The sequence below is a fragment of the Scyliorhinus canicula genome, chromosome 3 (genome assembly GCF_902713615.1).
Source record: "Scyliorhinus canicula chromosome 3, sScyCan1.1, whole genome shotgun sequence".
NCBI lineage: Eukaryota > Metazoa > Chordata > Chondrichthyes > Carcharhiniformes > Scyliorhinidae > Scyliorhinus > Scyliorhinus canicula.
The window spans coordinates 6,043,028-6,055,259 of record NC_052148.1 but is presented as its reverse complement, the minus strand read 5'-3'; the positions used below and the strand labels follow the sequence as shown (position 1 = coordinate 6,055,259).

Here is a 12,232-nt window from a genome sequence, read left to right as displayed (position 1 = left end):
GTCACCGGGGCGTCAATGTCCTGTGGCCATAAGCCACAGGGCAACCAGCGGCTGTGTCCTCGTGACCGTCCTGCCATGGCAGGGCGGCTGACAACTCCACTCACGCCGCAACACCACCCCCCCAATACTCGCTCTTCCCCACAATGTTCCACTATCTCTCCCTCCGCTCTCCACCCTCCCCCTCCCCCCCCGCACTTGTCCCTCAATACTCCTCCTCCCGCCCGCACTTGTCCCTCACTCCTACCCCCTCCCCTCCGCACTTGTCCCTCAATCCTCCTCCTCCCGCCCGCACTTGTCCCTCACTCCTCCCTCCTCCCCCCGCACTTGTCCCTCACTCCGCCTCCTACCCCACACTTGTCCCTCACTCCTCCCTCCTCCCCCGCACTTGTCCCTCACTCCGCCTCCTCCCCCGCACTTGTCCCTCACTCCTCCCTCCTCCCCCTGCACTTGTCCATCACTCCTCCCCCCTCCCCCCGCACTTGTCCCTCACTCCTCCCCCCCCCCCCCGCACTTGTCCCTCAATTCCCCTCCTCCCCCCTGCACTTGTCCATCACTCCTCCCCCTCCTCCCGCACTTGTCCCTCAATCCTCCTCCCCCCGCACTTGTCCATCACCCATCACTCCTCCCTCCTCCCCCGCACTTGTCCATCACTCCTCCCCCCTCCCCCCTGCCCTTGTCCCTCACTCCTCCTCCTCCCCCCGCACTTGTCCCTCAATCCTCCTCCACACCCCGCACTTGTCCCTCAATCCTCCTCCTCCCCCCCGGACTTGTCCCTCACTCCTCCACACCCCGCACTTGTCCCTCAATCCTCCTCCTCCCCCCGCACCTGTCCCTCACTCCCCCCTCCCCGCACTTGTCCCTCAATCCTCCTCCTCCCCCCGCACTTGTCCCTCATCCTCCTCCTCCCCCCGCACTTGTCTCTCACTCCTCCTCCTCCCCCCCTGCACTTGTCCCTCAATCCTCCTCCTCCCCCCCGGACTTGTCCCTCACTCCTCCCCCCTCCCCCCGCACTTGTCCCTCAATCCTCCTCCGCCCCCCGCACTTGTCCCTAACTCCCCCCGCCCCGCACTTGTCCCTCAATCCTCCTCCTCCCCCGCACTTGTCCCTCACTCCTCCCTCCCCGCATTTGTCCCTCACCTCCCCCTCCCCGCACTTGTCCCTCACTCCCCCCCTCCCCGCACTTGTCCCTCAATCCTCCTCCTCTCCCCCCGCACTTGTCCCCCACTCCCCCTGCCCCGCACTTGTCCCCCACTCCCCCCGCCCCGCACTTGTCCCCCACTCCCCCCGCCCCGCACTTGTCCCTCACTCCTCCTCTCCCCCCGCACTTGTCCCCCACTCCCCCCGCCCCGCACTTGTCCCTCACTCCTCCTCTCCCCCCGCACTTGTCCCCCACTCCCCCTGCCCCGCACTTGTCCCTCACTCCTCCTCTCCCCTGGCCGCAGCATTATCGGGGATGCATTCCCCAGTTAGCGGAGACGGTCCGCTCACCTTCCGACCTCCTCGTCAGCCAGCACGACTGGCTGGCGACTTTTGAAAGCAGGTGTGTTTCCAGATGTCGTGACGTTGAATGACCATCCGGGCCGGAGAATAGCGGGCGTGATGGAGAGTCGACTTTTGTCCTCAGTCGGGCGATTCTCCGAAGATTTCCGCAGGAACCACGACCACGCTCCTTTGGCCGGTGGGGAGAATAGCGGGAGGGCGTCGGACCGGCGTTGCCGGGAAAAAAGGCGCCGCCCGCTATTCTCCGACCAGGCGTGGTTCATGAGAATCGCGGCCATTATCTTTTCCATGTCACCTTACTGACTTTGTAAAAGAATTTTCGTCCACCCAATTACTGTTTTTTTCCAATTCAGGGGGAATTTAGCGTGGCCAATCCACCTAACGTGCACATCTTTGGGTTGGGGGGGTGAAACCCACGCAGACATGGGGAGAATGTGCAAACTCCACACGCACAGCAACCCAGGGCTGGGATTCGAACCCGGCTTCTCATGGAACATGGAACATAGAACAGTGCAGCAGAGAACAGGGGCTTCGGCCCTCGATGTTGTGCCGAGCATTGTCCGAACGCAAGATTAAGCGATCCCACTCCATGTCATTCTGGTGTGCTCCATGTTCCTATCCAATAACTACTTGAAAGTTCCTAAAGTGTCCGACTCCACTATCACAGCAGGCAGTCCATTCCACACCCTAACCACTCTCTGAGTAAAGAACCTACCTCGGACATCCCTCCTATATCTCCCACCCTGAACCTTATAGTTATGCCCCCTTGTAACAGCTACATCCACCCAAGGTAATAATCTCTAACCCCCTCATCATTTTTTCAACCTCTATTATGTCGCATCTCATCCTCCTCCGCTCCGAAGAGAGAAGCTGTAACTTCCTCAACCTTTCCTCATAAGACCTATCCTGCAATCCAGGCAGCATCCTGGTAAATCTCCTTTGCACCCTTTCCAATGCTTCCACATCCTTCCTGTAATGAAGTGACCAGAACTGCACACAATGCTCCAAATGTGGTCTCAGCAGGGTGAGGAATAGTTGCAGCATAACCCCGTGGCTCCTCTGCTCAAGCCCCCGTTAATAAACGCTAACACACTATAAGCCTTCTTCACGCTGTATCCACTTGAGTGGCAACCTTCAGAGATATGTGGACATGAAGCCCAAGATCGCTCTGTTCCTCCACATTCCTCAGAACACTGCCGTTGACCCTGTAATCCTCATTCAAATTTTTTCCACCAAAATGAATCACCTCGCGCTTATCAGGGTTAAACTCCATCTGCCATTTTTCGGCCCAGCTCTGCATCCGAACAATGCCATTGACAAAAATCACAAATAGCAGAGGACCCAGCACTGATCCCTGTGGTACACCGCTGTTAACTGGTCTCCAGTCTGAAAATTTTCCATCCATCACCACCCTCTGTCTTCTCAGTGCCGCAGTCCCAGTGCTAGCCACTGTGCCGCATGCCACCCCTTTCACCTTCAGCAAAACGGGATGGGGCAATATTGTTTCAAGTTCTCTAAAAACTAACATCACTAGTTTAACTGAAATGATTATCAATCTGCTGATGTCATCCAGTAAGGATACTTGAGACTGTTAAAATATGTTAGATAAATACAAATATGATTGTTATTTCCTTTGTAAAGACAAGTTACGCCCAGGTATGTGGGAAATGGGGTGAGGCCAATCATTTTTCTGTGAGGAATAGATAAGGGGTTGGGGAAGCGGGTCCATCAATAAAAGAGGAGGCAAGTTGAGGGAGGCATAAATTAATCAGGGGTTGGGTTATCACTGCTGCCTCACAGCGCCAGAGAACTGCGTTCAATTCCTGCCTCGGTAGATTGTCTGTGTGGCACTTGTACGTTCTCTCCATGTCTTTGTGGGTTTCCTCTGGTTCAACCGATTTCCTCCCACAGTCCAAAGATGTGCACATTAGGTGGATTGGTCATGCTAAATATTCCCAGATGTGCCGGTTAGGGGGGGTTTCAGGGATTGGGCAGGGGAGTGGGCCTATTTCGGTTGCTCTTTCAGAGGGTCGGTGCAGACACACAAGGCCAAATAGCCACCTTCTACACTGTCGGAATTCTATGGTTTTATAGATTTATCTGGCTGAAGGTGCTGTATGGCCCAGGAATATTGGACACAAGCAGGCTAGCCAATGAAGCCAATAGATACACTTTGCTACAGCAGAAGCAGAGAATCCAGGGGAACATTCTGTTCCCAAACCCCATCCTGAAGGTCATTGTGATCTGCTGCACATCACAATATGCAGCATGTGCTTTCCATGTCACTTTGTCCTCTTTTCAATATTTGAAGATAATTGCTAAGGGGGTAGAAAAGACTAATGGAGATTTTTATATACTGAAGACTTACCTGTACGCTGGGAGGCTGTGACGCCATCACTTTCCGTCTTGTCTGGGTAGATGGCAGTAAGGGAAACATCATATAAGGTGTCAGGATCCAGGTTATCTAAAACCTGGCTTGTCTCATTGCCATTTATAATCATCTGGAAGAATAGGCATAAAGCGAAGGTCATGATACGTTCAGTGCATGAAACCAACTTGTTTTCTGCAAACTGATTCCCTTAATTAAATGGGGATGTTTGAATTTGATATCACTCAGGGGGCCACAAGGACCTTAAAATCCTTTTCCAACCCTTGGCTGCAGCCACCTTCCCCAGTGGCATTCCCTCGTGGTCATGTGGAGTATTTCTGCAGAATATTCAATTGAAGGAATGAACTAATTTGAACGGTTTTGTTTATTATGCAAATGCTCTTCTTTGAGTGGGCAACTGGGCCCAACATCTCAATACTAAAGAGCATAGGGTACGTGCGGAAAGCAGTTTTCTGATCACCTTCTAGTACAGTAATACCATTCAGAAAGAATGTGCTGATGTTTCTGCAGGTTACGGTTCAAAGAGCTCATCCTACCCAATTGAGTTTTGGCCAATCTCCAAATTTTCCAGTCATGCCCGTGTCTTTGCCTGTCCCTGTTGGGAATGGAAAATACCTGCTGTTTTCAGTGTGATCATGCCCCCACGGCCAACAGAGAATGCAACTCATTAGCAAGTGTGTAAAGGATTACAAGGATACAATGAAACATCGTTGCTGGAAAGGAGGAACATTTTCATACATATACAGATCTGGCTGACAGCGGTTTTGCTTCACACTCGCATGTTGCAAGGCAAATTTAAAAATCAGCTGGAGCTACACAGAAGCAGAAAGTATGGATTTCATCACCTCTTTTTTGTCCCCTCCCCCAGACGGAACCCAGTTGATTCTGTATTTGTCCACATCCTCTGCTGCATGATCCCAGTCCATCCGGAAACCTTTCCTCGTGACGTCCGATAATTGTAGGTTTGATGGTGGTTGGACAACCGCTGTGCGAGAAGAATGAGGCCATAAATGTACACATGTAGCAGAAAGGTAACAGAATCTGACAGAGTAGAAATGAGTAGAGCCCATCTGAGCAATGATTTGAGATACTGGCACTGATCACAAACAACATGCATTTATAACAGTGCCTTTAATGCAGTAAAATGTCCTGAGGCATTTCAGAACATAGAACATAGAACAGGACAGGCACTTCGGCCCTCCATGTTGCGCCGACCTGTGAAACCACTGTCAAGCCCATCTACACTATTCCCATATCATCCATATGTTCATCCAATGACCATTTAAATGCCCTTAATATTGGCGCGTCCACTCCTGTTGCATCCAGGGCATTCCGCTCCCTTACTATTCTCTGAGTAAAGAAGCTAACTCTGACGTCTGTCCTACATCTATCTCCACTCAATTTAAAGCTATGTCTCCATGTGCTAATCATTATCATCCGAGAAAAAGGCTCTCACTGTCCACCATATCTAATACTCTGCTTATCTTGTATGCCTCAATTAAGTCAGCTCTTAACCTTCTTCTCTCCAACGAAAACAGCCCCAAGTCCCTCAGCCTTCCCTCGTCAGATCTTCCCTCAGACCAGGCAACATCCTGGTAAATCTCCTCTGCACCCTTTCCAATGCTTCCATATCCTTCCTATTATGCAGCAACCAGAACTGCACGCACTACTCCAAATGCAGACGCACCAGGGTTATGTACAGCTGCAACACCAACTCATGGCTGAAAAACTCAATCTGCCTATCAATATAAGCTAACATACCAAACTCTTAATAGCTACCTACCTGAGTGGCAACTTTCAGCGATCAATGTGCATGGACACCGAGATCTCTCCGCTCATCCACATTATCAAGAATCTTACCATTAGCCCAGTACTCTGTCTTCCTGTTATTCTTTGCAAAATGAATCACCTCACACTTTTCTGCATTAAAGTCCATTTGCCAGCTGTCAGCCCAGCTTTGCAGCTTATCTATGTCCATCTGTAACTTGCAACATCCTTCCGCACTGTCCATAACTCCACCGAGTTTAGCGCCATCTGCAGATTTACTCACGCATCCTTCGACGCCCTCCTCCAGGCCATTTATAAAAATGACAAACAGCAGTGGCCCCAAAACAGTTCTTTGTGATACACCACTCGTAACTATCAAATTATTCCTTTCCAGATGATTATAAATCCTATCTCTTCTGAGACTTTCCAAGACATTTCCCACAACAGAAGTAAGGCTCACTGGTCTATAGTTACCGGGGTAGTCTCTATTCCCCTTCTTGAACAAGGGGACAATATTTGCTGTCCTCAAACCTACTGGCACTATTCCTGTAGGCAAACATAACATAAAGATCAAAGCCAAAGGCTCAGCAATCTCTTCCCTGAATTCACAGAGAATTCTAAGATAAATCCCATCAAGCTCAGGGAACTTTATCTGTTTTCATAATTTCCAGAATTGCTACCACCTCCTCCTTATGAACATCAAGCCCTTTAAGTCTAGTAGCCTGTACCACCTTATTCTCCTAAACAACATTGTCTTTTTCCTGTGTGAATACTGATAAAAAATATTCATTCTGCACCTCTCCTCTCTCCTTGGGCTCCACGCACAACTTTCCTTGACAGGCCCACCTCTTATCCTAGTCATTCTTTTATTCCTGACATATCTATAGAAAGCTTTAGGGTTATCCTTGATCCTACCTGCCAAAGATGTCCCCTCCTGGCTCTTCATAGCTGTCTCTTTAGATCCTTCCCAGCTAACTTGTAACTCCTGAGCGCCCTAACTGAACCTTCATGTCTCATCTTTACATAAGCCTCCTTCTTCCTGTTGACAAGTGATTCAACTACTTGAGTAAACCACGGTTCCCTCACTTGACCACTTCCTCCCTGCTTGACAGGCACATAAGAACATAAGAAATAGGAGCAGGAGTAGGCCTCATGGCCCCTCAAGCCTGCCCAACCAGCATGTTTTAATATTTTATCGTTTAATTAATAATCCTGTTTGCTCTGATTCCTACCAAAGTGGACAACCTCACATTTGTCAACATGGTATTCCATCTGCCAGACCCTAGTCCATTCACTTAACCCATCCAAATCCCTCTGCAGACTTCCAGTATCCCCTGCACTTTTTGCTGTACCACTCATCTTAGTGTTGTCTGCAAACCTGGACATATTGCCCTTCGTCCCCAACTCCAAATCATTGAAGCAAATTGTGAACAATTGCGGGCCCAGCACTGATCCCTGAGAGAAACCACAAGCTACTGATTGCCAACCAGAGAAGCACCCATTAATCCTCACTCTATGCTTTCTATTAATTAACCAATCCTCTATCATTGCGACTACTTTACATTTAATGCATGCATCTTCATCATATGCTGCAAACTTTTGTGTGGCACCTTACCAAATGTTTTCTTGAAATCCAGATATACCACATCCATTAGCTCCCCATTATCTACCGCTTTGGAAGGTCCTCAAAAAATTACATTCAATTAGTAAGGTTCAACCTGCCCTTTATGAACCCATGCTGCATCTGCCCAATGTGACAATTTCCATCCAGACGTCTCACTATTTCTTCTCTGCTGATAGATTCCAGCATCTTCCCTCCTACTGAAGTTAAGCAAACTGGCCTATAATTACCCGCTCTCTGCCTATCCCCTTTTTTAAACAGTGGTGTCACGTTTGCTAATTTCCAATCCGCCGGGACAATCCCAGAGTCCAGTGAATTTTGGTAAATTATCACTTGTGCATTTGCATTTTCCCATGCCATCTCTTTTAGCACTCTGGGATGCATTGCATCTGGGCCAGGAGACCTGTCTACCTTTAGCCCTATGAACTTGCCCACCACTATCTCCTTCGTGATAACAATCATCTCAATGACCTCACCTGACATAGCCTCATTTCTATCAGTCACTGGCATGCTGTGTCTTCCACTGTGAAGACAGACCCTAAAAACCTGTTCAGTTCCTCAGCCATTTCCTCAACTCCCATTATTAAATCACGCTTCTCATCCTCTACAGGACAGATATTTACCTGAAAAGCCCCTAGTTGCCACATTCCGGCGCCTGTTCACTCTCACAATCTATCTTACTCTTATTTATAGCTTTTTTAGTAGCTTTCTGTTGCCCCCTAAAGATTTCCCAGTCCTCTAGTCTCCCACTAATCTTTGCCACTTTGGATGCTTTTTCCTTCAATTTGATACTTTTCCTTATTTCCTTAGATATCCACGGTCGATTTTCCCTCTTTCTGCCGTCCTTCCTTTTTGTGGGTATAAACTGTGAATAATCGCTTGGAAGGTTCTCCACTTTTCCTCAACTGTTTCACCATAAAGTCTTTGCTCCCAGTCTACCTTAGCTAGCTCTTCTCTCTGCTTTGTTTGAGCTGCTTTGTTTGAGCACAAAACACTACTGTTTGATTTCACCTTCTCACCCTCCATCTGTATTTTAAATTGTACCACACTGTTATCGTTCCTTGCGAGAGGATCCGTAACCATGAGATCATTTGTCAATCCTGTCTCATGATACAGGACCAGAACTTGGACCGCTTGTTCACTTGTAGGTTCTATTACATAATGTTCTAGGAAACTATCACGGATATATTCTATAAACTCCTCCTCCAGGCTGCCTTGACCGACCTGGTTAAACAAATCAATATATAGATTAAAATCCCCCATGATAACGACTGTACCATTCCTACATGCATCAGTTATTTCTTTGTTTATTGCCTGCCCCACCATACTGTTACTATTTGGTGGCCTATAGACTTCTCCTTTCAGTGACTTTTTCAACTTCCTAGTCCAAATTTCCACCTAAATGGATTCAACCTTGTCCTCCATTGCACCAAAACCATCCCTTACTATTGCCCGGATGTCATCCTTAAATAACAGAGCTACACCACCCTTACCATCCACTCAGTCCTTCCGATTAGTTTGATATTTATCACGGACTACTATAAAAGTCGTGAAGGTCTTGTTCACCCCTTCCGAGTCGCCAACTAAGTTCCAATCCCCATCAACTACTTTCCCTATTTCAATCGCTGCCTCCCTTTGTCTGAGCTGCTGTGCAATCAACCTCCTGGCCTTTTCCCCATGTACACCGCTTCCTTCACCTTCCTGAGTTCCTCCACTGCCTTTCCTGTAGTTAACAAACTAAATTCCACCTGATGCCTCTGGCGTTCCCTCAACAGCCCTGGCTCTGGAGTCTTCACATACTTCCTATCCACTCGTAGGCTCTCTCTTACGAGTCGGACGTTTCTGACCTATCCCGTCCTGTCCCTGTGAGTCCGGATCTAGATCAGCTCCCCTCTCACCACCGCCTTCAGTGGTTCCCAGACCACCGCTGCTGAGACCTCCCCCGTATCGTTCACCTGCAGGTAGTTCAGCATGCACTTGTGGTATTGTGCAAAGCAAATAATGGCATGATGGGAAAACTAGTCAAGTTCCTTGGGACAATGAAATTTAAACTGACTTTGCATAACCTAAGGCACAAATACAAGCAGCCACGGTCAACTTGACCCGAGAACTTGCTGACTCTAAACTTGGATAAAAACTCAGTCGTCACACCCCAGAACCGTCTAAATACACAAGATAAGCTAAAAACATGTCTCTTTCGATACTTAAACAAGTTTGCTCCATTTCTTAAACATGCGATCAAAAGACAAGACAATGATATGAGACCCCAGTCCTCTAAGGTCAGCAAGGTGACGCCAGTTTTATGATATTGCTTATTTTTTACTTTTGATCAAATTCCTGAGCAAGCTGTATTCATGTTATCTTGATCCTATAATGTATAAATATCGTCTTATTCTTTTGTGATACCGCAGACTTAGAAGGGAACCAGCAATTTGTACTTGACTGCCTTCCGACTCCAAGTCTCAGCCATACTGCTAGCAGTTGTAGTCCGTAAATAAAGCTGAGTTTTGCTTACCTAACGAATCATGTTTGAATCTTTCTATCACAGTCCAGAAGCAGGGAAAATATTGACTACGACACACCTCCTCAATCTCTCGCAGACTACTTCGTCTGCCAAGAGTCCTACATCCAATCTCCAGTGTGGACGCTGCTTATTATCCAAACTGACCTGCAGGTCCACCCAGTGCCGAGCATGGCCCAAGATCATAATTGCCGAATAGCCCGTATCCAACACCCTCACCAACAGGGCCCTGACCACAACAAATAAATCTGTCCGGGATAAACCTTGTGAACATGGGAGAAGACAGAAAATTCCATAGCTCTCGGCTGCCTAAATCGCCACGGATCCACCCCACCCCCTCCCACCTGCTCCATGATCCATTTCAGCTCCTTTGCCATTGCTGGCACCTTGCCCGTTCTCGAACATGACCGGTCCAGGCCTTGATCAACAAGCATGTTGAAATCCCCACCCATAATCAGCCTGTGCGATCATCCCAGGTTGAGGGTCCCACTGAACTTTGGAAAAGGTTGACAGGGTTTATTGCTGCTGTTCCACGGCATGAAAATACAACAAAACATTTTTCCCCCACAAAAGACAAGGTAAAAGTGATGTAAAAACAAAAAATGCTGAAAATGCCCAGCTGGTCTGGCAACACCTGAAGAGGGAGAAAAAAAAGTCAACAGGTTTTTAAGCACATGTCAGGTGATTTAAAAAAGTGGGAAGGTCTGTCACAGGGTGGAGGGCAGGAGAAATTAAATGACAAAAGAGTTGTCAGTGTGGGGAATGGGACAAGATGTGGCCAGAGGAGGCGTGAATCACAGAATAATGAGCAGCTGCTGTCTCAAAGCAGAACGAAGAGAAAAAAGGGTTAAAATCAAAACTTGCAAACGGAAAGGAACCAAAATGGGGCCTGGATAATGATGTAAAATTGTTGAACATGGTGTTGAGTCCAGGATGCTATGAAGCACCTCATCGATAGTTGAGGTGGTATTTTTCCAGCTCTATTGGAATAATGCTTCAGATCAAGGACAGAGAGACCAACAAGACAGCAAGACTAAATAAAGGAGATGCAAGCAGAAATGTTGGATACTGACATAAAGCAGAGCGGCTTCACATGTAGGGGTAAAGGATTGGGGTTGGGGGAAAGGGATTGAAGTAAGTTACTGCAAAGGGTCACTGAATTCAACAGCAGAAACAGATCAAAAAAATATGGGTGCAATTCTCCGCACTCACGACGGTGCGGAGAATAGCGGGGTTCGTAAATTTTTATGGCCACGCTAGTCTGACGCCCTCCCGCTATTCTCCCCCCCCCCCCCCACACCCGACTCCCGACACGAATCGCTGCCGCCGTTTACGGCGAGCAGCGATTCACAACTGGCTGATGGGCCGACTTCCAAGCCCTTCACAGCCGTTTTTACGAACGACAAACACACCTGGTCTGGCCGTTCGTAAAAACGGCCGTAAAGTCCCGATTTTGGCATCCATGGCACCGATTGGCACGGCTGTACCACGGCCGTGCCAATGGTGCCATGGGCCCGCGATCGGTGGGCACCGATCACGGGCAGCGGGTCCGATTCCCGCGCACTCTTTGTCCTTCCGCCGCCCCGCTGAATCAATTTGCGGGGCGGCTGAGGGGCATCCCGACCCACGCATGCGCGGGTTTCGCGCAAATGCGCGATGACGTAATCCGCACATGCGCGGGTTGGAGTCTTCCAATTTACGCATGCGCGGCTGATGTCATGTGACACGTCAGCCCGCGCAAACTCTGGCAAGCGGGCATAACGAAATTCGTTAAGCCCGCGATGCCGGAGTTCACGGCCGCGGCATACTAGCCCCGACCGGGGACCAGAATCGGTTCCCGGTCGGGGAGGGGGAGGCTGGCGTCAAACCCGCCCGGATTTGACGCCAGCCTTACGATTTCTCCCTGTCTGGGCGAATCGCGCCCACTGTGTTTCACTGGAGAATGAAGTTTGAGGAATATTGCGAGTCAATAAGGAAACATTCCATAAAATACGGGCAGGTTTACTGCGGTTGATTGGGCGGAATTCTCATGAACGCGCTGAAATCGGGAGTTCCGTCGTAAAGTCGGCGGAGTTTTACGACGGCTCCCGACGGTCCCGTTCCCGACCGATTCCGGGTCCGAAAATGGGCTAGGAGCGCATGGGGAGAATGTGCAAACTTGACATGGGCAGTGACCCAGGGCCGGGATTCGAACCCGGCTTATCATAGAACATGGACCATAGAACAGTGCAGCACAGAACAGGGGCTTCGGCCCTCAATGTTGTGCCGAGCATTGTCCGAACCCAAGATTAAGCTATCCCACTTCATGTCATTCTGGTGTACTCCATGTTCCTGTCCAATAACTGCTTGAAGGTTCCTAAAGTGTCCGACTCCACTATCACAGCAGGCAGCCCATTCCACACCCTAACCGCTCTCTTCCAAAATTCCCTCCTAT

At 49.0% G+C, this 12,232-nt stretch overlaps 1 protein-coding gene across 1 annotated transcript in view; it reads right to left on the bottom strand.

Moving 5' to 3' along the window:
- Window positions 1–12,232, bottom strand: part of LOC119963598 (tenascin-X-like) — a 621,159-nt gene that overhangs the window by 486,918 nt on the left and 122,009 nt on the right. The window contains exons 17-18 of the mRNA XM_038792929.1: window positions 4,735–4,874; window positions 3,869–4,001 (exon numbers count right to left, since the gene is read on the bottom strand). Of these exons, the coding sequence (XP_038648857.1) occupies window positions 3,869–4,001; window positions 4,735–4,874 (273 nt within the window). The remainder of the gene's footprint in view (window positions 1–3,868; window positions 4,002–4,734; window positions 4,875–12,232) is intronic.